We start from the raw sequence: 25,226 nt of genomic DNA on the forward strand, positions 1-25,226 counted from the left end.
GTATTTCATTTATAAACACATCACAAGTTATTTATACATTCTCTTACTAGACAATTGGGTTGTTCCTAGGTTTTTAGTATGTAAACCAGGCTGCAGTGAACGTTCTTGTACATGTCTCCTGGTGGATGGTGCAGTAGTTTCTAGTGTGTACGTATACAGTTGATTCTTGTTACTCACGGTAGTTAAGTTCTGTGAAGTCAGTACACACACTGAATTAGTGAATGCTTAACCACTGCTCATAGGGGAAGTATGTACACACATATATATACACACACACACACATTTCACATAGACTATAATCATAAATTCTGAAAACAGCTCATCCTGGTAGATTTTATTTTACAAAGAAAACAAGGTTCAGAAGTGTTAAGTGACTTCCCTGAGTTGGTATTCAAATTCATCCAGCTGGCCCCAGAGCCAGTACTTCTTGCACTGTACTGCCCTGTCCCATACCATTTCCATTCTCTGATCTTCTCTAGCAAGAGCTGGAACAAGAGGGCAGAACGTCGTCATGTTCTCCCTCAGCTGGGAACATGTCCATCAAGCAACTTAAATTTTGTTGCTGCTCTGTGCATGTCTGCAAATAACACAGAGTGCTACAAGTATTGGTTTTGGAGTTACAGATAAATATTAGTGAGTAGGCAAATTTGCAAATATTGAATCCATGAATAATGAGGATCAGCTGTACCCAGGTGTAGACTTGCTAGTTCTTAAGGTGTATGTGCATGTTTCACTTGACAAGATAACAGTATGGCTACCCAACTTAGACTCTGCCAGCATTCCTGGGATCACATTCACCACATCCTCACCACTACTGGGAATCACCTGACTTTTTAACTTTTGCTAATCTGGTAGAAGAAAATGGAAATGTGGTTTTAATTTGCTTTTTTCTCATTGCTAGTAATGTTGTTCTAATTGCATACCATCGTCTGAAATGTCTGTGTCTTGTACTCATTTTTCATTGAGTCATTTGTCATTTGATGATTTACTCGTAGTTCTTTATGTTGTCTGAATGCTGATCCTTGCCTGTTGCAAATATATTCTTCCAGTTTGTGGCTCACTTTTACTCATTTTCTTTTGATGAATAGAAGTTCTTAATTTTAAGGCAGTTGAATTGTTCATTATCAGTCTTTTCCTTACTGGTTTGTGTCTTCATTTTTTTCTATTTGCAAGACGTTTTGTTCCAGCCACATTTATTGAAAGCTCCATCCTTTCCCTACTGGTATATAATGCTATATCTGTCACATAGAAAGTTCCACACATACCTGGTTCTATTTCTTGGCTATCTTGTATACTTTTGGTTAATTTGTATGATCCTGTGCTAACAGCACAGTTAATTACTGTATCTTTATGCTAAGTCTTGATATCCAGTAAGGCCAATTCTTGTTTTGTTGTTTTTCTTCAGGAATATTTTGTTATTTAATCCTCGGTCTTCTAAATACATTTGAGAATCAGTTTATGTAGTTCCTTAAAAATTGAATGTTTACTGAATAAGACAATTTGAGGAGAATTGGCATTTTTATAATACCGAGTAGTCTTTTTTTTTTTTTTTTCCTGTGAGGAAGATCAGCCCTGAGCTAACATCCATGCTAATCCTCCTCTTTTTGCTGAGGAAGACTGGCTCTGAGCTCTATTGCCAATCCTCCTCTTTCCCCCCCCCCCAAAGCCCCAGTAGATAGTTGTACGTCATAGTTGCACATCCTTCTAGTTGCTGTATGTGGGACGCGGCCTCAGCATGGCCAGAGAAGCGGTGCATCGGTGCGCACCCGGGATCCGAACCCAGGCCGCCAGCAGCAGAGCGCGCGCACTTAACCGCTAAGCCACAGGGCCGGCCCTGAGTAGTCTCTTTTTTCACCCCACGAACATGGTGGATCTCCGTTTTTTTAGGTCTTTAGTAAAGACCATCTCCTTAAAGGTCTTGCAAATCTTCATTAGTTTTATTTTTAGATTTGTTTTATTTTTTAGTTGCTATGGTTAATGGTCTTATTAAAATGATATTTTCTGATTGTTGCAGCTGGATAGAAATAGTTGATTTTGATAGATCTTAAATTCTGGGAGATCTCTATTTGTGATGTATATGGTATGTTATGTGTGGGGTTTTTTCCTAGTTGTGGTGTTTACTATCAAAATTTTGTAAAGTAAAGGAGATTTTGGAAATACATATCCCATTGGGGCCAGCCCACTGGGATATTAGTGGTTAAGTTCACACGCTCTGCTTTGGCAGCCCAGGGTTTGCAGGTTTGGATCCTGGATGCAGACCTATGCACCGCTCATCAAGCCATGCTGTGTCAGGCACCCCACATATAAAGTAGAAGAAGATGGGCGTGGCTGTTAGCCCGGGGCCAGTCTTCCTCAGCAAAAAGAGTAGGATTGGCAACAGATGTTAGCTCAGGCCTAATCTTCCTGACCAAAAAAAAACAACATATCGAATCATTCATACCACTATTTTGCAATATTTATTTTCAGTCTTTATGTATATGTTCTTTATAAAAACCATAGGTATCAGGCTATATATATTACAACCTCCACCTTTAAGAAAAAAGCCATAGGGCCGACCCCATGGCTTAGCAGTTAAGTGCGCACGCTCTGCTACTGGAGGCCCGGGTTTGGATCCTGGGCATGCACCGACGCAGGGCTTCTCTGGCCGTGGTGAGGCCGCGTCCCGCATACAGCACTAGAAGGATGTGCAGCTATGACATACAACTATCTACTGGGGCTTTGGGGGAAAAAAAGGAGGAGGATTGGCAATGGATGTTAGCTAAGAGCTGGTCTTCCTCAGCAAAAAGAGGAGGATTAGCATGGCTGTTAGCTCAGGGCTGATTTTCCTCACCAAAAAAAAAGAAAAAAGCCATATAAATAGACACTATCAAGTATCACTAGAGACATAAACAAATATGTATAGATTAGACTTTGATCAGATGCACATTTAATGCAAAAACACACATGAAGTCCTATTGTGCGTTTTGGCTCCTGAATTCAAGCCAACTGCATCTGGTGTTCAGCTGAAAAACTCATGATCTGTTCTAGCTCTGGAGGGAAAACTGGCTGTATTGGAGTTAATCAAGAATCTTCTTAGCATACTCACAGCCCTGTGTACTGTACTTGATGATTTAAGGGTCATTTTTACTGTATGTGAGATATGTTTTATGTGATGACGTCAAAGCCTGAGTGCCTCCTAAGAGGTGGCTGCTCTCACTGGGTCCCTGTTAGTGTGGGCATAGAAAATGTTGGGGCAGGTGCGAGGACACCAGGAGAAGATGGCTAGGGAAGGAATGGGACCCATTCTGTTCACTTACACACTTGGGAGGTTTGGGCCTGTTTTGGTTTTTGTGATAAAACATACCTAAGAGGAAAAAATCATTTAAGTATATATTTGTTGTAGCAGTTTAGGAAGTAAGCCACCCATAATTCCACTACTCAGAGATAAACTAACATCTTACTGAATGTGTGTCTGAGAAATTACTCCTTTTGACAGTTCAAGGGACTTCTTTGAATTTCACATGGACTTTTTCCTTCCAAACTAGTATGTTCTGGTCACAGCCTAACTATGCTTTTATGCCTAGATGAACAAGAGAACTGGACAACCCATGATCCATATCTACTTGGACAAGGAAACAGGAAAGCCTAAAGGCGATGCTACAGTGTCCTATGAAGACCCACCAACTGCCAAGGCAGCCGTGGAGTGGTTTGATGGTAGGAGCCCTAGATCGACAAGGGTGTGCTCACTGGCATTCTGTACTCTGCCTGCTCTGGGGCACACGGAGGGTCTTGAAGCAAATGTTGCATGTGTCAACTCGCCAGTAAAGACAGGGTCTTGCTACTGTATTTAACTCTGTTAGAACATCATTCTTGAAGTGGCTCTAGGGGCAAGGGATAGATATATTCTCCCTCTGCAGGACTATAGGGCATGGCAGGAAGGAGGAACTTGAGAGCCATAGGAGCAAGGAGACCTCTGTCTGCTCCTGGAAGAGGACTGCATGGCTGTCAGGGAGCTGCTTGCCTGGCTCCCATCGGCCATGTGACGCACCAGTCACTGACCCTGGATTAGCAGATCCCTCCTTTTCAGTCATTACTATTACAAATCCACTTTACTTAAAGTGGTAAATGGTTCTCTAAGCGCAGATACCAGAGGGTACAGAAAGACCCACAGACATGTGAGCCGGTGTACATTTGAGTTTTTATATATATATATGGCCTCGACACTGATGCTGGTGAAGGCCTTTTCTAGCCTTGCTGGTGAAGATCTTAGAGAAGATTGTGGGTGGGGCACACTTGCTGCAGCGGGGATGGTTGAGTTGATAACATGGAGTTGGTGAAAAAGGAGTAGTGTAGCCTTGCCCTGTCCCTCAAGGAGGGAAGAGTTGGAGGTTGGGAGTAATTGGTGTTCTGTTATCTCATTCCAGGGAAAGATTTTCAAGGGAGCAAACTTAAAGTGTCTCTTGCTCGGAAGAAGCCTCCAATGAACAGCATGCGAGGTGGCATGCCTCCCCGTGAGGGCAGAGGGATGCCGCCACCACTCCGTGGAGGTATTTACTGAACACTTTCTCTGAGCTACTTCTTAGATGCTTTGAAGGCTTTTTAGTACACTTGTCTGAGAAATGATTTCTCGAGTAAAGACAAGCCCATCAGAAATACATAAAGATGTGTATAATCAATACTGGACTATTGAATGCTGACAGTAAAAGTTTGTGGGAGTAAAAGGAAGAAGAGAACATGGGTTGATTGGTCAGGGAGGCTGGAATCCCCGTGGAACCACTCTGCCTGGGTGTCAATCCTGGGGCTGCCATTTATTTATTCTGCTTTGGTTTCTTCATCTGTATGAAAATGCCTGCCTTCATACAGTTGTTGTGGGAACGAACTGAAGGAAGGTACGTGGAAAGCGCAGAGTTAGGCCCTGGGACCTGTGGAAAAGTATGGGGCAGGTGATGGGTCAATGACAACTGTGATTTTAGTGATATGTATTTCCCTGTAGCAAATCTGGTGCTATAAAGAGATTTTTTTTTTCTTATTGTAGGTCCAGGCGGCCCAGGAGGTCCTGGAGGTCCCATGGGTCGCATGGGAGGCCGTGGAGGAGACAGAGGAGGCTTCCCCCCAAGAGGGCCCCGGGGTTCCCGAGGGAACCCATCCGGAGGAGGAAACGTCCAGCACCGAGCAGGAGACTGGCAGTGCCCCAATCCGTATGTACTTCTCTTGGCAAATTGATACCCTACATGTCACCCCATTCCCACTCGGGAGAGGAGGACTGCTGGATTCTCTTTGTCTAGAGGAGCATAATGATGACCCTCATTGCTCTGTTGTGGGGTAGGTGGCCTAATCAGTCCTTCAGCAGTTGCTTCAGAGCCTTCTGAAGAAGGACATGGTTCCACTGGACTCCTAGGGTCCACAAGTACATGGTTGTACAGACATTTTGCTGGATCAGACGCTGGTCCTATGAGTGCATTGCTGCCTGAGGCTGTGGCTCTCAAGCCATTTTCTGTAGACAGATTCTGTTAATGGTTTGAGCCAGGACCCAGTGTTTGTGGTGGTGGAGTGCAGTGTGTGCCTGCTCCTGTCGCCTTTGCTTATTCAAGTTCTTTAGTTCAATTGGTGATTTCTGTTGTGATATAATTTTACGCAGGGGGTGTGGAAACCAGAACTTCGCCTGGAGAACGGAATGCAACCAGTGTAAGGCCCCAAAGCCTGAAGGCTTCCTCCCGCCACCCTTTCCACCCCCAGGTAGGTACAGGTTTTGTGAGCATTCCCTCAGCTTCTTGGTACTAAACCTCTGTTGTTGACTTGATGGGCTTGGTAAACTCTAGTTGCCCACTGCTAAGAACCACATCAGTGGTTTCAGTAAGTGCAGCCCTAGCACTGGGACTCTTTTCGTTATATTTCTGTCAGCTGTTCTAAATGGTAACCCAGATGTTGGCATCAAGGAAACGGTTTGCTTTGTTTCTGCTCTGGGAGAAGGCAGCAGATCCTGAGCAGCCTCTGCATCCACCCCTTCTCTTTTTCTTGCCACTGATCTGTTCTCTCCCATCTTCTCCCTTACCTTAGGTGGTGACCGTGGCAGAGGTGGCCCTGGTGGCATGCGGGGAGGAAGAGGTGGTCTCATGGACCGCGGTGGTCCTGGTGGAATGTTCAGAGGTGGCCGTGGTGGAGACAGAGGTGGCTTCCGTGGTGGCCGGGGCATGGACCGAGGTGGCTTTGGTGGAGGAAGACGAGGTGGCCCCGGGGGGCCCCCTGGCCCTTTGATGGAACAGATGGGAGGAAGAAGAGGCGGGCGTGGAGGACCTGGCAAAATGGATAAGTATGTGAGGGTGAAAACCAGCTGCGGGCTCCAGGGCACTATCGAGGGGGCAGCCCCTGCCCATCTTTGCCTGGGTCGAGTCCCACCCTGTTATGAGGAGGCAGGAGGCTCAGCCCAGGCCTCAGGGCTGTGGAAGGGCTTCCTTCCTCCCCTTTACCCCATCGCCCCTTTCTCCCTTTTGCCTTGCAGAGGCGAGCACCGTCAGGAACGCAGAGACCGGCCCTACTAGACGCAGAGACCCCGCAGAGCTGCATTGACTACCAGATTTATTTTTTAAACCAGAAAATGTTTTAAATTTATAATTCCATATTTATAATGTTGGCCACAACATTATGATTATTCCTTGTCTGTACTTTAGTATTTTTCACCATTTGTGAAGAAACATTAAAGCAAGTTAAATGGTAGTGTGCCGAGTTTTTTTTTCCTTCATTTAAAGATGGTTGTTTAACTAAGACTTAACAATGGGAATCCCTTGTGAGCATGCTCAGTATCATTGTGGAGAACCAAGAGGGCCTCTAACTGTAACAATGTTCATGGTTGTGATGTTTTTTTTTTTTTTTTTAAATAAAATTCCAAATGTTTATAAACAGTCATCCTTCTCAGCCTCTGTTCCGCAGTCGCTGCATGTCTGCCTGGAGCATGCCCCAGATAAAGGCTTGTTCAAGTGTCGAGAGGGGAAATCTGAAACAGTAGTGATGTGAAAACAAAGCGGGAATGCCCAGCGTTGGTCACGGAGCTGCCAGCAAGGAAAAGGGGATTGGAGTGTCACTTTGACCCTGAGCCATATCTCGAGACGTGGGGACGTCATAGCCCAGGTCTGTTCAATTTGCAGCGAGGAGGGATGTGTGGAGGATCTGTCACCATGGCTTATTGCCCTCTGAAGCCCCTTCAGTTCACGCCAGCCTCTGAATGCCACTCTCCGGCGGCAGTGCAGTTTGGTGGGCGTTTGGAGTCAGGTTCCACACGCGTCAGAACAAAGGTCAGCCTCAGTGACAGCTGAAAGGGGAACCATTTTTATTTTCACTTCCTACTCAGTGATGTTGAAGCTTCCTTATTTATTTTTTTTATTTTTTGTGAGGAAGATCAGCCCTGAGCTAACATCCATGCTAATCCTCCTCTTTTGCTGAGGAAGACCGGCTCTGAGCTAACATCTATTGCCAATCCTCCTCCTGTTTTTTCCCCAAAGCCCCAGTAGATAGTTGTATGACAGTTGCACATCCTTCCAGTTGCTGTATGTGGGACGTGGCCTCAGCGTGGCTGGAGAAGCGGTGCGTGGGTGCGCACCTGGGATCCAAACCCGGGCCGCCAGTAGCAGAGCGCACACACTTAACCGCTAAGCCACGGGCCTGGCCCCTGAAGCTTCCTTGATGTTACAGGGCCAGTGTTTTAAAATTTGATAAACAGCCTAATACTAAAATGGAGGCTACTGTTAAGATCTCCCTGGTTGCCTTGTGCAAGGTCAGATGGGCATGTTCCTAAAATTGTTGGGAAGAAAATGAGAAGGGCCACAGACCCTTCACCTGTTGGCCTTTTTGGTCAGTCTTATGTTTATGCAAGTCCAAGAAGAGACAAGTGTTTGTTTTAGGTCCAGGCCAGTAGATTTAAGTCTTTTTTTTTTGATGAGGAAGAGTGGCCCTGAGCTAAGGTCTGTTGCCAATCTCCTCCTCTTTGCTTGAGGAAGACTGTTGCTGAGCTAACAGCTGTGCCAGTCCTCCTCTACTTTGTATGAGACACCACCACAGCAGAGCTTGATGAGCGGTGTGTAGGTCCACGCCCTGGATCCAAACCTGCGAACTTAACCACTGTGCCACTGGGCCTGCCCCAAAATTTAAGTCTTGATGCCTTCCCATGCAGGGGTGACAGCAGTCATTCAAAGATGCCTGCCTGCCTGGGGAAAGGGGTTTTCCAAGTAAGCACTGTAAACTCAGTCCAAGAATAAAGAAGTTCATCACCAGACGGTCAAGAAACAAACTCGGGCCTCAACACATCACCCCAGTCAAAAAACACCGGCTAGTGTCCAAAGGTTCCAGGAGAAATTGTCACCTTTAGTCAAGGGAAGGCGTGAGAAAATTTGGAAGAAATTACTTCCCTTCCATCCCCTGCCCGGTGGCAGCAGGGCCCTGGGAAGCATCTGAGGACCTGGTGCATCCCTCACGTCTCACGGTGGCCCTGCCGGCACAGGGTTTGCATCACTGGCCTGTCTCTGCCGGTGGACAGGGAGGGGTCCTCAGCGCTCACTGCACCCCTCCTGCACATATGTTTAACATACATCTCTGTGGTCCCAGGTTCCTTTTTTTTCTGTGTTGCCAGGTCGTTTCCTGTGTGAATATACGTTGCTCTGCCCGCTTTGGGAAACCCTCCCTTACCCCTTCATTATTCCCCTCCAGCCACCAGACCATTTTTCTGTTTCCTTTGTTTCCATTTCCTCTCCCTTTCAAGAACCCACTTCCAATCAGTCTTGCCTCCATGTTGCCAAATCAATGGTGGTTCCTTCTCAGTTCTCCGATCTCCTTTGCTGCCTCCTCTAAATGTAGGAGAGCCCTCAGGCTGGTGTTAGGGTTCCTCTAACCCCCTCCCCGCCTGGCTGACCTCCCACCCTCCATACTGCTGACATCGCCCCCTTCTCCCAAGTGCCAGCTCCTCCTGGGTGTCTGATGGGCTTAAAGCAGGGCTGGATCCTGTCCCACTCCTCCCTGCACCCCATCTCAGCAAACGGAACCTTGGAGTCCTCGATTCCTTGTTCTCTCGTACTCGCCCCAGCCCAACCATCATGCCCGTGCCTCCCCCTCCACCACGGCCCAGGCCACCTGGCTGCTTCTGGGGCTCCCTGCTTCCCTCGGTCCCCGTAGCCCTTTCCCCACAGAAGCCAGAGTGACTTCCTGACACTGTTAAGTCGATTCTCTAAACCCTTTAGGGGCTCCCACCATGCTTGCCATGACCACAAGGCCCTAGGAGATCTGGCCCCCATGGGCCCCTGTGACCTCAGCTGCCCTGCTCTGCCTTGCTCAATGCAGTCCAGCCACACGGGCCAGTGCTGTTCCTCCAAAGGGCCAAGGACGCGCCCTCCTCAGCCTTGGCGGGTGTCAGAAGTGTCAGAGCCAGTGTTCACACCCCTGAGGCCCAGACTTAACCACGACATCACTGGGCTCCTGCATGGTGCCAAGCACTGCTCCGACATGTTTAATTCCTAATAACCCTTCGAGGTGGACAGTATACCCTGTTCCTCAGATGAGGAGTGGGGCTCGCCATTGTGCAGCCGAGGTGAGAGTTGAGGGCCCTCTCCCTCCCTCCCATGCTCTCACCCTCTTGCCTCCCCACACATCTTATTTCTGAAAGGCTGGGGGGCTTACAGATCAGCCACCTCCCAGGCCCGCAGCTGGTGCTAAGGGACAACAAGTGGCCCTTCCTGGAAGCTGCTGCACAACCATCGCATGTGACAGGCATTGCCTGTCTCCTGCCTGGAGCTGGAGGCTGCCCCAGGAGAAGCCCCATGTCTCTGCCTAGAGAGGGGTTTGTCAGCAGCGCTCAACAGTCCTGCAAGAGGCATTCAGGTCCTGGGGGCCTAGGCCTAGGATGGAGGCGTTTATGTCAGTGTCAGGCCGACCAATTTCTCTCAGCCAAAAGAAACGTCTGGACTGCAATGACCTCAGATGCCCTCGGGCAGCCCGGTCTCGAAGAGCTGCACAAGGCTGGTCAGTGCGGAGGAGGAAGAGGTGGAGGATGGGCAGGGGCAGAGGGGAGCAGGAGAGGTGGGAGGGACAAGTCAGAGAAAAAGTCTTGCTTCGGTCCCACACCCTGCTCCAAACTCTCCAAGAGCTCCTGGTCAGTCACACTTAGAATCAAAATGTCCAACTGAGCCTCGTGGTCCCACTAGGCCACACTCAGCCGGCCTGGGTAAGGGCTGTGGGGTCCATGGGGAGACTGATCTCTGCCCCACACGTGGACAAAGGCCCACAGCGAGTGGCTCACCTGCTCCACAGGAAGGAACGTGGGGCTCCAGGGCTGCCGCGGCTGTGGGGCCAAGGACATTGGCCAAGGCCAATGCAACTGGGAGCTAATCTCCCAGACACCGGGCCCAACAGCTGGCTCTCGAGCTGCCCCAGCCTGCCCCCCTGACAGAGCTGCTGGGTACAGGGCAGTGAGCACAGTGTGATGGGGGCAGGTTGGAAAGCAGGCCCTCGGGCTGTCTGATTCTGCTTCTCTCATGGAGGGCAGAGGAGGCAGCTCAGGGAAGCTTGGGGTCACTTGTCCACAGGCAGGGCAGGAGCAGTCATCCTGGTTGGACCCACATCTGGACAGAGCAGCCTAAAGCCCCCTGCGGGTCACTCACTCCTCCTAGGCTGTGCTCACAGGCTCTGTCTAGCCTAGAGAGCTTTGAGTGGACCCAACCAGCACCAGAGCTGCCCAGTGCCAGGGCCGGGTCCTGCCAGTGAGGGCTTCACTTGAACACTCCACGGCCATCATCCGACCTCCGGCTGCAACCAAGGCCAGGCAGGCTGCTCCCTGGCACCCAGCAGTGGGGGCATGAAATCCGGCCATGTGCCCACTGGCCAAGGGCAAGACCAAGCCTGCAGTGGAGCCACAGCATTCTGTACACCAAGGTGGCCTCCAGGGCCTGCGGGGATGGGCTCAGGACAACCATAGCCAAACCTCTCGTCCCTCCAGCAGTTTATGTGGCTTCCCTAGGTCCTGCAAGAAACAGGAGAGGTTACCACACAACAGACAGGGTCAAAGCCAGAGGTGTGGCCACACCAGTCGGCACCACATCTGCCACGTGTCCTAGAATCACAATGGTAGAGTCTATGGTCAGCGTGGGCCTCTGTGATGGCAGGCCACAGCTCAGGGGACTGGAGGTAGGGAGAAGCAAGTCCTCCTCTGGTCCCCTCCTCCTCAGAGGAGTAGTGGACACACATCCCAGCTACACTGAGCTGAGTAATGCTATCATTTTTCACAAGTCTATGACGTGACTACTACTATTGCCCCATTTTACAGATGGTGCAACTGAGGCTCGGGGGCTTAACTATCTCGCCCAATGACCAACAGCAGGGTTCAGTCTGGGTGCAGTCCGACCTCTCCTATGTCCAGAGCAGGAGTCAAATTCCAGCACGGCTGCTGATCCCACACATTCCTTGCCCATTCTGGGCCTCAGTTTCCGCAAATTATAAAATGAGAACACATAAAAGCTTCATACCTCATAGGATTATTTTGAGGATTAAATTACTTAGTATCCACACTCTGATCTTTCCCCCGACCCATCTCCAGCAGTCCTTTCCTCCTCAGATATTGGCAGTCCCAAACCTGCAAGTCCTTCTTGACTCTGTCCTCACATTTACACCTAAGTCACCAGCACATCCTATCAAACAGCCAGAATCCATCCCCCTCTCACCATCCCCATTGGCACCACCTGGCTTCCTCTAGGGCTCCTGCCCTGCCCACCACAGAGCCACAGGGAACCTGTTAAGACCTAAGTCAGGCCACACCCCTCCCCTGCTCTAAATCCCTCCATGGCTCCCATGTCCTTCAAAAGAGGCATGGCCCACAAAGCCCTACTTGATCTGCCCCCAATCTATCCTCATCCCTCCCTAGATCTCCCTCCACTCCAGCCTCACGGGCCTCCTCACTCTTTCTTGAACACACCATGCACCTGCCCACCTGCCGAACATGCCCTGGCTGCTCCCTCCGCCTGAAACACCCACCTGATATCACACGGCTGCCTCCCTCACCTCCTTTCCCAACCACGGATTTTCAATTGCAGGCCCATCCCACCCCAACTCCTGCTGCCTCTCACCTGGCTCCATCCGTCCGTTCTCCCCAGCACCTCATCCCTGTTTCAGCCCAGGGGTCGCCTCCCTGCTAGACTGGCAGCCCTGAGCTGGCTCTGTTTCATTCCCTGCTTTTTGCTCTTGGTTTCCAGCGCCAAGAGACTCAGCACACAGTAGGTGCCACATAACTTCAGCCATTATTATGACTGGTTACAGGCCTTCCTCACTCTGCGGTGGGGGGAGGGGGCTGGAGGAGAGGGCAGAGCAGGACCTGCACCACCTGGGTGTCCAGGGCATTGGGGGGAGCACCCCCCTTTTGAAAGGTCATGAGGATTCAGTAAGACGAGGAGGTCTAGCATACAGTAGGTACTCAACAAATGCCCCTGGTCCTTGAATGAGGGTATTTTCATAACAGTTACGTTCAAACCCATCAGCTGCTCTCCTGACTGAGCCCTAGTTTGGCCATAAAAGTGTCCCTCCTAGGGGTGACTCACCATTTCCTTCAGGTCAAGGGCACAGAGCAGGCCTGGCCACAGTAGGAGCTTTATTAAAGCTCTGAACATTGGCTACTGTTGGTGGTGCTTCTCCCCAATCTGGCCTCCTCTGGCCAGCAAGGCTGTCACCCAGCCAGTCCTGGCGTCCCCAACTGGCCAGCAGCAGCAGGGGGCAGGATTTCCCGCTGATCCCGGCCAGGTCCCTCCTCTCTAGTTTGAAAAGAAACCAGCCGGGGGTTAACCCTCCAGAGCCAGGCCGCCCCAGGCTGCCTCTCATCCCTCTGGTTCTTCTCCCCTTTATTCTGTGCCCAGCCGGGCAGCCAGAGGAGGTCGGGGACCCGCCTCTCCCCTGCCCGCAGGGTAGGGGAAGCGGCGTCAGATATGCGGGCCTTAGCCACCTGCCTACCCCTCTGAGCCTCAGTGTCCTCATCCGAGAAACGGGTTCCCCTAACTCATGGTTAAAAATGAGTATTCAGTGAGCAGTTGGACACGGAGTGGGAAAACGGGGGCCATCCTCCCCCTCCCGGAGGCTGGCCCTGCGGGTAGGAAGCTGGTCATCCGAGGGTGGGCGGCCTCATTTATCTGACGCAGAGAGGTTTACTCCTGCCGGAGGTGACTTTGCAGCCTCCGGCTCCTATCGCTTCCTGAGTTGGTCTTGGGAATGGGCCGTGCGGCCCCCCAGGGAGGCCACTATTGGGGCAGGGGGTGCAATTAAAAGCTCCCAAACCTCTCCCCAGGAGACCAAGGAGGGTGGGAGGGATCGTGGGAACTAGCTTGGGTGGGATGGCCGTCCTGGCTGGTAGGGTCGCCTGGCTCCGGGCCCGCCCCAGTCGGGAGACTGCAGCTCCTCCCCCAGCCCGCCCTGCCAGCCCGGGAACGGCGCGGCCCCTTTAAGAGCGCGGCCCCGCCCGCCCCCTCCAGGCCGGATCCGAATTCCAGGGAGGCGGGGCGGAGACGGCGGGCGCGGAGGCCGCGGCGCGGACCGGGATCCGCGGTGGCTCGGGCGGCGGCCCCGGCCCGGCTCCGGCCCCAACCGGGGCGATGCTCCCCGAGGCCGCGGGATGAGCCAGGTGAGCGTGGGGACCCCTAGCACCCCCTGCCCAGCGCGCACTGATGGGACCTGGCGGCTGCGGCCTCTATTCCTCGGGCTGTGTGACCTTGGACGGCCCCGCTCCCTCTCTGGGCTGAAGACGGAGGACAGCAGGGGCTGGCGGAGGCCGTTCTGAGTCCCGGCCTGGGGATCTAGGGAGGCTCGGAGGAGGAGGCGGGGCCTGGGCCCCGCCAGCGGGCTGCCGGATCACGGATCAGCAACGCGGCCCGGCTCCGGCACCCACTGCTCTGCGACCTTGAGTGAGCTCTCACCCTCTCTGCGCCTCAGTTTCCTCATCTGTAAAATGGAGATAATATCACTGCGCGCTCCGCCCTGGCCACGGTCATTACGGTTACGGTTACTATTACTGCTATGCCGTTGTTACAATGACACAGTCCTTAGATTAGGGGGGTGCTGAGGGAGGACCCGGGACCTTCCCGGGGGGGGGGGGGGGAGGAGGTGGGATCCGCAGCAGCCCTGAGCAATGGAACTAACCCCTCCCTGAGGTCGGGACCTGGGTTCCTCTCCTGTCACCTGTGAGCCCACGGCTGTAGGCGTCATCTTCTAGAGCTCAGCTCTTCATCTACAGGGCATCTACACAGGGCAATGAGGATGGGGGCCTCCCTGCCTGTGAGGGAGGACTCAGCCAAGTCCCCCAATATCCCCCCAAAAGAGCCAAACAGCAAACACTTATGGACACTAAGTCATTTATAAAAATTATCCCATTAGGTCCTATGAGGAAGTTAATATTGTACCCATTTCGCAGACGAGGAAACTGAGGTACAGAGAAGTTTCTCATAGCCAGCACTCAAACCCAGGCATTTGGCCTGAGATGACAGGTGGGTGCAGGTGGCCAACGGCTTAGTCTGTACGGCGCGCTTGCGGGGCCTTCACACCAGTCTGACCTGTGTCCCTGCCCACAGTGACTCGGCTGGCCCGGGCATGGCGGACCCAGTGGCGGGCATCGCGGGCTCTGCAGCCAAGAGTGTGCGGCCGTTCCGTTCAAGTGAGGCCTACGTGGAGGCCATGAAGGAGGACCTGGCCGAGTGGCTCAACGCCCTGTACGGCCTGGGTCTGCCCAGTGGCGGCGATGGCTTCCTGATGGGGCTAGCCACAGGCACCACCCTGTGCCGACATGCCAATGCTGTCACGGAGGCCGCTCGCGCTTTGGCAGCTGTCCGCCCGGCCCGTGGTGTGGCCTTCCAGGCGCAGAGCGTGGCGCCCGGCTCCTTCATGGCCCGCGACAACGTGGCCACCTTCATCGGCTGGTGCCGCACGGAGCTGGGTGTGCCCGAAGTGCTCATGTTTGAGACTGAGGACCTGGTGCTGCGAAAGAACGAGAAGAGTGTGGTGCTGTGCCTGCTGGAGGTGGCGCGGCGCGGGGCCCGCCTTGGCCTGCTCGCGCCTCGCCTCGTGCAGTTCGAACAGGAGATCGAGCGGGAGCTGCGCGCTGCACCCCCAGCCCCCAACGCCCCCACTGCTGAGGACCCCGCCGAAACCAGCACTGCACCGGGGGCTCCCACCCGCGGGCCTCGCATGACACCCAGCGACCTGCGCAACCTCGACGAGCTGGTGAGTTCTCCAACGAGTGCGCGTGCCTGGCGGCCCCTGCTTACACAGACCCAGTGCTGTGTGCCAGGGACCAAACACAGAGCCGGTGCCCGCAACCGGTCCCTGAACCTGGGTATCTGCAGGCTAGCGTGCCCCATGGAAAGGGTTGCATATGTTGAGCACCAAGTGTATACCTGGCCCCAAGGAGATGAGCAGGCCCAGATAAGGAAGAGGCCCAGCTGGGCCTGGGATAAAATCGGGGCTTCCACTGAATTATCTCGCGCCTGCCTTTGTGTGCTAACGTGCACCAGATAAGTGCTGTGTATGCCTTCATCGGGGGGCCGCATGATTGGAGCCCCTCTTGTATGCCCTCCCTGCACTAGAGCACTAGACAGTTGCATCCACAACATCACGGAGCTTGAGGCTGAGTGGGTGCCTGAGACTCTTGGCCCTGGGCAAGGTGCCTGGTACACAGTAGGAACTCAGTGAATGCCTAGGGAAGCTCTGCAGGCCCCTCCCGCTCCCCAGGGCCCTCATCACTTATCTGGGAAGCCAAGCCCAGAGATGCTGCTGCTGGGAGCTGCAGGATTAGTTCTGCTCTACGCATAGGAGGTGCCAGACCATGCCCCCAGCTCCCTCCTCCTCCCAGGACCTAGGTGTCCCTGACACTCCCGCAGCCAGGCCAAGAGTTCCCTTCTTATCAGGAGGTTAGGATTATAATGTGCCCGTCCTGGAGGGAGGGAGCTGCATGGCCGTGGGCAGAGGCTGCCACCCCACCCCTGCCCCAGGCCAGGGTCACCCGAGGCTCCACCTGCTCATTTCCTCTGGTTCTGCTGTGAGCGAGGAGGCGGGCAGGGCCGCCCACATAGCCAGCCTGGCAGCTCCCGGCCGGGGCCGGGGGTGGGGGCGTGTGGGTAGACATGTGCTCGCCGGGCGGTGGCCTGTGTGTGCGTGTGCCCCGTGTCTGTGGCACCCCCGCCTCAGTGTGGTGTGGGCCCCAGCACTCATGTCCATGACCTGCCTCCTCCCAGGACCTGGCCTCCCTGTGGCCTTCATGTCTGTGAAGTGGGTGACAGGCTCCAGGGCTCCCCCAGGCTCAGGGGCTGCGGGATGTGCCTTGTTGGGGTCCCAGGCCCTGGCCTGACCACAGCCCCACCATCTTCTCCTGGTCAGTTTCCTGACCCCTGATAGCCAGAGAGAAAGGAGAGCTGGTAAAGGTCAAGTGTAGAGGCTGCACCCACGTCTGGGGCAACACAGTCCATGCCCCCGTTCCCCAGAAGGACCTACTTCCTCCTGATCCTGGAGCCGCTGACATCAGGCCCCAGAAGGAGGGACGTGACCCCTGACCTCCGGCCTCTCCGCTCTGGCCTCAGGTGAGGGAGATCTTAGGCTGCTGCACCTGTCCAGACCAGTTTCCCATGATCAAGGTCTCGGAGGGGAAGTACCGCGTGGGAGATTCCAGCTTGCTCATCTTTGTGCGGGTAAGAGGGAGGGGCTGCTCCTGCCCAGGGAGTGGGCTGCCAGGCCCAGGGGACAGGCCGTGACCTGCCCACGCCGGCTCCCACAGGTGCTGAGGAGCCACGTGATGGTGCGCGTGGGCGGCGGCTGGGACACGCTGGAGCACTACCTGGACAAGCACGACCCCTGCCGCTGCTCCTCCTCGGGTCAGTGCCCACGGTGAGGGTGGGAGGCTCATCTCTGTGGCTCTCTCTCCCCTCACACGCCCCCGTCCTCTCTCCCCACAGCCCACCGCCCACCCCAGCCGAGGGCCCGCACCTTCTCCCCCCAGAGGGTGTCACCCGCGCCCAGCTCCCGCGCTGGGAGCCCAGCCCCTGGGGGTGAGCGGCGAGGCTCCCGGCCCGACGTGACACCCATTAGCTTACGCAGCTCAAAGGAGGGGCTCGAGACACCGCTCAGGTGAGAGGCGGGAGGACATGGGGGTGAGGGGTCCAGAGGGTGGGGGTGAGGAGTGTCCGCCCTGGCCTGGATGACAAAGGCGCCTGTGCTCCAGAGTGACTCACACCCTGGGAAAAGTTCCCGTGGGTGGGGGCAGGCCTGGCTTCCCATCTCCATGGCAACCCAACCAAACGAACAACACAGCTGGGGCGGGCCCTGGGGGCTGGGTGGCGGCCAGTCCAACCCCGCTTCCCTCTGGCCTGTCCAGGAAACAGGAGGCCTGGGGAGGGGCCACTTAGGGCCTGCGAGGCCTTACTTCCGCTGCCTTGGGGTCGGGGGGAGGCTGGCCGCAAGAAGCTGCTGCAGTCTCTTACTTCTCTTTGGAAGTTCCCAGGACAGACAAGCCCTTGACAGCCCCCACCAACACCCCACCACTACCACAGGTGTCTTCCCGGCCCCTCACCAACCACAAATCTGCTGGTTCGTTCCTCCCCCTGCTCTGTCTGCACAACAGTCCTCTCTCCGTGGTGCCCCATCCCTCTCTCTTGTTCCCCTGCCCTAGGGCCCGGGACCAGCTGCCCCCCCATCCCCGCTCCCGCCGCCACTCCGGGGACAGCGACTCCTCCGCCTCCTCAGCCCAGAGTGGCCCCCTTGGTGCCCGCAGTGACGACTCAGGCACTGGCCCCCGGAGGGAGCGGCCCAGCCGGCGGCTGACCACAGGCACCCCAGCCTCCCCAAGACGGCCCCCCGCCCCGCGCAGCCAGTCCCGAGACCGGCTGGATCGGGGGCGGCCCCGTGGGGCCTCAGGAGGCAGGGGAGCCCAGCTGTCGGCCCCCAGCCCTGCCCGGCGGGCCCGGAGCCAGAGCCGTGAGGAGCAGGCTGTGCTGCTCGTGCGTAGGGACCGAGATGGGCAGCACTCGTGGGTGCCACAGGGCAGAGGCAGCCCCCAGACTCCCCGTGCCCGCAGCCCTGCAGCCCCCCGGCCTCCCCGGGTCTCCAGCCCCAGTCCAGAGTTGGGCAGCACGCCGGCCAGTGTCTTCCGCACACCCCTGCAGCTTGACCCGCAGCAGGAGCAGCAGCTGTTCCGGCGCCTGGAAGAGGAGTTCCTGGCCAACGCCCAAGCCCTGCAGGCTGCTACTGGCGGGACCCCCACCGGACCGGCCCCTGACCCTCCAGCTCCTGACTCGGCCTACTGTTCCTCCAGCTCCTCCTCTTCTTCCCTCAGCGTCCTGGCTGGCAAGTGTGGCCAACCTGGGGACTCTGGCCGGATGGCCAATGGGCTGCCCGGGCCCCGAGGCCCAGCCCTGTCCAGCTCTTCCGATGAAGGCAGCCCCTGCCCTGGTGTAGGGGGCCCGCCAGATGCACCTGGGAGCCCCCTGGCTGGCCTGGAACCCCTGAGGACCTGGGCTCGGGGCCGGATGGATACACAGCCAGACCGAAAACCCTCACGCATTCCCACGCCACGGGGCCCCCGCCGCCCATCTGGACCCACAGAGTCCAGGGCCTGGCATGCCCTGCACTCAGTCAGCCCAAGGGCTGAGCCGGATTCCTGGATGTGATGGACCAGCCCAGCTGTCCCCAGGTCCCCATTCTTTCTCCTTTTCCTTTGTGGCCTTAACCCCTCAGCATCAGGGAGCCCCCCCTGCCTCTCGGGTACCAGACCTCATGGGACCAGACCCCTTGGGACCACATGGCACAATGGGACCTCTGTTGTACATTCCGGTTGGGGGATGAGCATTGCTATTTAATGACTAATATTATTGAATGCCTTAGAGGAGGCTGGGCCAGCCCAGTGAGGACCCCTCCTGAGGTCCTGTGGCCCTGCAGAGCCTGACAGTAAAGTATTGTTTCAGCCACTTGTGTCTGCTTCTTGGGGACTCAGCCTTGGGGCCATCACAGCCTTCTGGGGCCCTCACTACAAGTTGGGTTCTGGAGTTAACTGACAGGGTGCAACGCCTGGCAGCTCTGACCTCCAGGTTTAAGACTATCCGGCCCAGCCCAGAAACGCCAGGTGCACGTGAATTGTTTCCTCCTTTATTACCACCTGAGAGGTGTGACACAAGAGTTTGTCCAGTGAAACTCCAGGAGCGTCTGCGAGTTTCCAATCAGATTCATAGCCAAGTCCCTTCCATCCAATGGGATCATGGCGCAATGAGGTCCCAGAAAGGACTGATCTTGTCCAATGGGGCCTGGGGCCTGGCTGGGTCCAATGAGGCTCAAAGAGAGGCCTGTTGCCCAGGAGACTGGGTGGGAGCTTTCCTCATCCAATCAGGGGGTAGACTGTCCTCTCCAATCCGAGAGAGTTGGGCAATCTCGTCCAATCCGGGTCCCTAGTTGTCCCAGGCAAATGAGGGCCCCTCCGCCATTGGCGGCGGCATCCAATTCGGTCACATGAGGCTGCAGCGCGCCGGATGCAGCGCCCCCTGCAGGCGCAAGGCCGGGTGCGCAGGGCGCGCGCGCACCAGAGCGCAGCGCAGCAGCTCGCGGAAGAGACGCAGCACGTGCCAATTGTACTTGGCGGAGCACTCGAGGTAGCCGCAGCGCCAGCCTCTGCGCACCAGGGCGGCCAGCGCGCGCCGAGGCCCGAAGCGCAGCCGCTGCCGGTCCCGCTTGTTGCCTACCACGAGGATGGGCGCCTCCGGTGCGCCCGCCGGCCTGGGGGCCAGATGGGCATCAGGGCCGCGGTGCCGGGACCCCACGACCGTTGAATCCCCCCAGTGGGTACAGACACTCAGGAGCATCCCCTCCTGCGGCCAGAGACCCCCAGCAAACACCAGACCCGTGTGTCCCAAAGACCGGATACAGCTGGAGACCTTCCCATGGGCAAAGGCCTGGCCCGGCAGGCCTGAGAGCCGGCCCACGACGGTGGAAGAGCCCGCCCACTCCCCGCGGGCAAAGACCCGGCCTGACCGGCAAATGCTCCCCCCCTCCCCACACACAGCTCCGGCCGCGCCCCCACCTGGTCTCCGCGATTCGCTGCCGCAGCGCCTTCACGTAGTCGAAACTGTCCGGGCTGCAGATGTCGTAGACGAGCACGAAGGCGTCCGTGTCCTGCAAGCTCCAGTCCTTAGGATCCGGCCACTCCTGGGGGCGGGAGGCCGGGGTTTGCCGGAGCCCCCTTCCCACTCTCCCGCTCCTGACCTTCTGCAGGGGCCTTGACGCTGAACTCCATCCTCAGGCCTCGGCCGTCCGCATCCCCGTCTGTGCGCCCTCTCCCCCAAGTTCCCTGGGCCCTACTGCCCTCGTGGGCGTCTGGGCAAAAATTTACAAGCGGTGCCTGAAGCCGGTCAGCCACCAGCCCTCCTTAACTCCCGGTCTCCTCTCCGCCCACCCCCTATCTTCCACCTCCTCCTCCTCCTCCTCCCAGCTTTCCACAGCTCAGCTCGGGTCAGGCCCCTCCCCTCCCTAGACGCCCTCGCTGGTTATTACTGCCTTAAGATTATTCCGAAGCGCCCGGCCCGTGTTCCCCCAGCTCTCAGGGACCACTGATTGTTGGCAGCTGTACATGCTGTTCTTTCCACCAGGAAGGCTTCTGCTGCTGCTTTTAGTCAAAACTTCTCTCATCCTTCCAGGTTCAGCCCAAATGCCACTCCCTCCAGGAAGCCCTGCTTAATCCTGCCTGCTCTTTCCTCTTCACCTCTTGGAGGCATCTAGCTCCAAGGATTCAAAGTCTGTTCTGGACTTTGCACAAATGACTAAACGAGTCTTTGCTCCAGGTCACAGGAATGAAGGAGAAGAGAATGACCCCCCCTAGAAAGTACACCCCTGTGTCTGGCCCTAGACTCTCCCACTGCGGCTCTGCCCAAGGCCCCGGGCACACAAGGCTCGCTCTCAGGAGGCGCCACCAGGCTCCACCTCGCCCTGATCCAGACCCACCAGCGGAGGCAGGCAAATAGAGAGGCACTTACGCCAGGGAGAAAAAGCCTCTTTGCAAAATCGCCGGGCTTCGGGCCTGGTCTTGGGAGCCTCCAGGCCGGCGAGAAGGGGTGAGACACACATAGCCCAGGACACACATTCACCCTTCAATGCATGAACACAGTCGGGCACCCCGGGGCCGTCCACGCCGACACACACGTGTGCACCAAGCACCCACACACACACACACGCTGTCACACGCCCCGGCCCGCCCCTGGAGCCGCTACCTCTGGACCCCCGGGGCTCAAACCCGGGCCAGCGCCGTCGCCGTCGCCGTCGCGGATGCTCAGGTCGTAGACGGCGCCGTCGAGCAGCACCGCGGGCCGGTAGAGGCGCGGCCCGTCCGTGGGCCGGTGGCGCTCGGGGTAGTCACCGAACAGGAACTGGCGGATGATGGCCGTCTTGCCCACGCCCGGGGCGCCCAGCACGGCCACCCGCAGGCTGCCCCCCATGGCCCGCGCGCGCTGCCGCGCCCCGCGTTGGGAAGCCTCATGGGCCGGCGCCGCGCCGTGCGCCACGCGCGCCCTGCCCTGTGCGCCCCAGCCCCGCCTCACTCCTCATCGCCCCCCGGAGCACCCGGGGTCCGGAGAGGCCAGGTCAGAGGACGGAGCTGGCGGCGGGAGGGCAGACAGACAGCCGAGCAGGCGACGGCGGACGCACGAGCGGCTCCGGCGGGGGCCGAAGCTCTGGACAGAACAGACCCGCGCGCGGCGCGCAGACACCGCCTCCGCCCCGCAGCGCGATGGAGGCGCCGCCGGCAGCGCGGAGCACCGAGGTCCGACCTGGCCGTGCGGGTCCCGCAGCGGAGCGGGGCGCGGGGGGCGGCGCTGCCTCTCGGCGCCTCCGTCCCTCCGTCCTTCTCTCGCCCCAGCGCCCGGAGTCGCCGCCCCAGCCGGCGGCGCGAGCGAGCGAGCGCAGCCTCGGGGAGGCAGCGATGAGGTAACCGCCCGCCCACCGCCCCCACCTCCCCCTACCCGCCCAGGACGCCCCTCCCGGGAAGGGTCGCAAGAAGGTGAGTGGGGCGCAGGGAGCCCGGGGAGGGACCCAGCCCCCTCGGCGAACCGTGCTCCTCTCACCCGCTCCAAAATAGAAGTCCCTTCCCGCCCACGTCCGCGTCCGCTCCGCCAAACACCGCTCCCCCGAGCTGGCTCCAGACAAACCCCGGCCCGCCCGCCGGAGTCAGGCCGCCCGGGGTCGGGTCCAGCCCCGGCTGTGTGACCTTGGGCGAGTCGCCGCACTGCGCTGGCGCTCTGCTCCGCATCCATCAAAGGCAGACACCGTTTCTTGAGAACCTACTACATGCCGGGCTTTTCACTAAGCTAGTACCTACGTGAGCGTGATCCTTGAATCCACAGGCTCAACCTGGTGTCTCCATTTGAGAGAGAGCACTGAGGCCGGAGAGGGGACTCTTCAAGGTTGAGGGGAAGTGGATGGCCCCTGACCCGCAGCCTTGCGGTCGCCTCTGAGGAGCCCTCCCACCTTCCTGCTGCCCACAGGGGTAGATGGCCAGCACTAAACAATATGTCAAACGGCCGTCACTGAGGGAGGGCCAGAGAGAGGGTGCTGAGCACAGCACACACGGGGGCACAGCAGCTCAGCCCCAAATCCTTGTCCCAACGAGGCTGAAAGATCTAAAAATTGGTCGACACCACTTTCATCACTGCTAAGGCTGAGTTTTCTGCCTGGGTCTCCACCTGTAGCTTCTTCAAGGCTGGAATCCCCCCTCCCTGGGGCTGGTGAGGAGCTCTTTCCCCATCAGAGCCTGGGAAATCTGGCTATGTCTAGCCCCCCATCCTGCTTCTACTTGCTTCCTCCTTGCAGAGGGGGCTCCCACATCTCTGACCAGATGCCCAGCCACTGGGGGAAATGCCCAGACATCTCTATGTTTCTGCACTGACCAAGGGTTTCACTTATCTGTCTTTTCAACAAATATTCCCAATTTTACTGCTTGCCAGGATGCTGAGATGGATTAAAAAAAGAAAGACAGAAAAAAGTCCTGCCTTACGAGAGAAGGTTCTAGAACACATGGGATCTAGGAACTGTAAGAGCAGAGACAAAGTGCCCACCCCAGCCTGGAGGAAGTGGAAGAGGGAGGAGGAGCTAAACCTGGAGTGGAGGGGGTGCATGCATCCTCCAGGGAGCAGGTGATGGCAGCCGGAGGGTGTTTCTCCAAACCAGTGAGTGTGTTTTCATCCTCTCACACTGGATCAGGGACCTGGCTCTGCTTTCACTCTTCGCCTCAGCCACTAGGGAGCTCAGAGCCAGACTGGTGGCTACCTCTGGCAGGTGTTCCATGTCTTCAAGCCCAGTGTGTGGGGACCCCTGACTTCATCTTCCTTTTCCGCCATGATATTTCCCTTCACCAGAGTTCCCCTCTTCAGGCTTTTGGGTTTTGTGAGCTGCCTCAATTCCTTTGGGGAACAAGACAGGGAGTAAATAAACTAAGCCCCCCTTCCCTTTTGGCACTCAGCAGGGTGTGGGGCTGACGTCAGGATGGTCTTCCTTAAGGCTCTCGATGGGGCCCCCTTCCCTGGCTGGAGCACCTTCTTTCCTTGCTCCTGCCCACCCTTGGGAGTCAGTTCTGGGTGTCCTTCCTATGGAAAACCTCCTTGCTTCACTCGCTGACAGAGTGCCTCCTTGGCTTCTTCAGGAACCATAAACAGGGCTGTGTGTGTGTGTGGGGTGTCTCTGAGCCCCAGTGTGGTTTCTCAGTGTGTGGTTTTGGAATGATGGAGGACACTGTGGACAGGGGATGTCCTAAAGCTCCCACGATGTCCTGCAAACTCCACAGGGCTGACACAGTCCCCAGGAGACTCTTGGATCAGCATCACTGGCAGCAGTTCCCGTTTATCAAGGACCTGTGATGTGCGGAGCCCTGAGCCGTGGTTGCGTGCTCACTGAGGCGCAGAGGGATGTCATATTTGCCCAAAATTGTCCAGCAGGAAAATGGCAGCACGGGGACTGGAACCCAGGATCTTGGGCCACCGAGCCTGACTTTCTGAGAAGCCCAACTTCATCTGGGCCCAGCAGCCAGAGGGGCTTCAGGAGGAGGTGAGCTGGAGCCTGTGGCCCTGTGGGGAGGGACTTTGAGGAAGCCCCCCTGTCGCCCATGGGGGCTGAGCTTAGCTGTGACAGGAGTGGGCAGCTGTGGTGCCAGGCTTCCCAAAGATGAGCAAGCCAGAGAACTTGGGCTGCCTGTCTGCGTGGGATGTGAATTTCGAAGTTTCTCTCATTGGTTCCTTCCCTCTTTCCCCAAGGAGAGGCGACCAGGCTGCTATCTGCTGCACCACTGCTCCCATGCTCTTCACATGCTCCCATCCAGTGCTCGAGGGAGCACCCACCAGCATCCGCACATCTGCTCCCTCAGCACATGGGACCTGGTGCTGGGCACACGGTCTGCCCTCTGGGGCTTGTGAGGGAGACAGACATGCAGCCAGGCACAGACAGATGGAAACAGGAGCGCTGGGCTGGTTCAGGCCTGTGGGCTGAGGGGACCCGGGGGAGGCACCAGCCTGGCTGAGGGTAGGAGCTCAGGAAGGGCCTGATGACACACGTAAGCTGAACCCTGAAGAATTAAGCCACAGTAAGTGGGGTGGCCTGGTGGCGGTTGAGAGGGCCTGGACAGGGGCAGTCGTCGGGTGGAGAATTCTGTGTCCCCTAGATCATTGCCCTAGTCCTCCATAGCTGGACGTCCCCCCCACCGCCTGCCCTTTGCCACACAGCTTCTTCCCAACTGCCCGGATTTCAGCCCTTCCCTGGGATCGAGCACCCTGGATTGCATTCAGCTCCCAGGGGTATTTGCTCTGGACTCCTCTGGCCTGGCCATCTGGGCCACTCCGCTGACCATTCATCATGATCTGTCTTGCCTGTTGATCACGGCTCCACACCACTTGTCCCAGCAGTAACTTACCTCCCCAAACCCTGAAAAGGGGGTAACCCCTACCTCTCAGATGCCTGGTCCCTAGTGGGTCCCGGGTCATCATCATAATGCTGCCCATTGATTGTAGCTGGTCAGCTTTCTGAAGGCCAGCGGGGTCTTACAGCCATCAGAACACAAGGAAGCAGCACAGGGTAGAGCTTCCAGGCCCCCAAAGTGAGACCTCTTGGGTTTGAAAACTCCTCTCGGGGATGTGTTATTGGCGCAAGTAACTTAAGCTCGCTGAGCCTCAATTTCCTTCTCTATAAAGGGGATGATAATGGTCTTGACTTCATAGAGTTGTCATGGGATG

The 25,226-nt window shown here is 56.6% G+C and overlaps 3 protein-coding genes across 6 annotated transcripts in view; 2 read left to right on the plus strand and 1 right to left on the minus strand.

Annotated features, from left to right (window-relative positions):
* Positions 1 to 6,693, plus strand: part of EWSR1 (EWS RNA binding protein 1) — a 28,034-nt gene extending 21,341 nt beyond the window's left edge. For both annotated transcript variants that reach the window (XM_058531715.1, XM_058531716.1), the window contains exons 12-17: positions 3,564 to 3,693; positions 4,404 to 4,526; positions 5,015 to 5,177; positions 5,618 to 5,715; positions 6,037 to 6,289; positions 6,479 to 6,693. In XM_058531715.1, the coding sequence (XP_058387698.1) occupies positions 3,564 to 3,693; positions 4,404 to 4,526; positions 5,015 to 5,177; positions 5,618 to 5,715; positions 6,037 to 6,289; positions 6,479 to 6,518 (807 nt within the window). In that variant the 3' untranslated portion in view covers positions 6,519 to 6,693. The remainder of the gene's footprint in view (positions 1 to 3,563; positions 3,694 to 4,403; positions 4,527 to 5,014; positions 5,178 to 5,617; positions 5,716 to 6,036; positions 6,290 to 6,478) is intronic.
* A 6,811-nt stretch (positions 6,694 to 13,504) lies between these two features.
* Positions 13,505 to 18,938, plus strand: GAS2L1 (growth arrest specific 2 like 1). 3 transcript variants are annotated; one of them, XM_058531713.1, is made up of 7 exons: positions 13,505 to 13,615; positions 14,365 to 14,474; positions 14,559 to 15,207; positions 16,560 to 16,667; positions 16,754 to 16,850; positions 16,932 to 17,103; positions 17,645 to 18,938. In XM_058531713.1, exons 3-7 carry the CDS (start codon positions 14,578 to 14,580, stop codon positions 18,639 to 18,641), a joined length of 2,004 nt encoding a protein of 667 aa, XP_058387696.1. In that variant the 5' UTR covers positions 13,505 to 13,615; positions 14,365 to 14,474; positions 14,559 to 14,577; the 3' UTR covers positions 18,642 to 18,938. The 3 variants fall into 3 exon arrangements, with proteins under 3 accessions (XP_058387696.1, XP_058387697.1, XP_058387695.1); XM_058531714.1 differs by having other exon boundaries at positions 14,402 to 14,474; XM_058531712.1 differs by lacking the exon at positions 14,365 to 14,474.
* RASL10A (RAS like family 10 member A) lies at positions 18,932 to 21,854 on the minus strand. The gene is made up of 3 exons (XM_058531732.1): positions 21,225 to 21,854; positions 20,042 to 20,166; positions 18,932 to 19,737 (listed from the first exon to the last, which is right to left on the minus strand). Exons 1-3 carry the CDS (start codon positions 21,447 to 21,449, stop codon positions 19,470 to 19,472), a joined length of 618 nt encoding a protein of 205 aa, XP_058387715.1. The 5' UTR covers positions 21,450 to 21,854; the 3' UTR covers positions 18,932 to 19,469.
* Between the last annotated feature and the right edge of the window lie 3,372 nt (positions 21,855 to 25,226).

The sequence above is a fragment of the Diceros bicornis genome, chromosome 35 (assembly GCF_020826845.1).
Source record: "Diceros bicornis minor isolate mBicDic1 chromosome 35, mDicBic1.mat.cur, whole genome shotgun sequence".
In the NCBI taxonomy this organism is placed as follows: domain Eukaryota; kingdom Metazoa; phylum Chordata; class Mammalia; order Perissodactyla; family Rhinocerotidae; genus Diceros; species Diceros bicornis.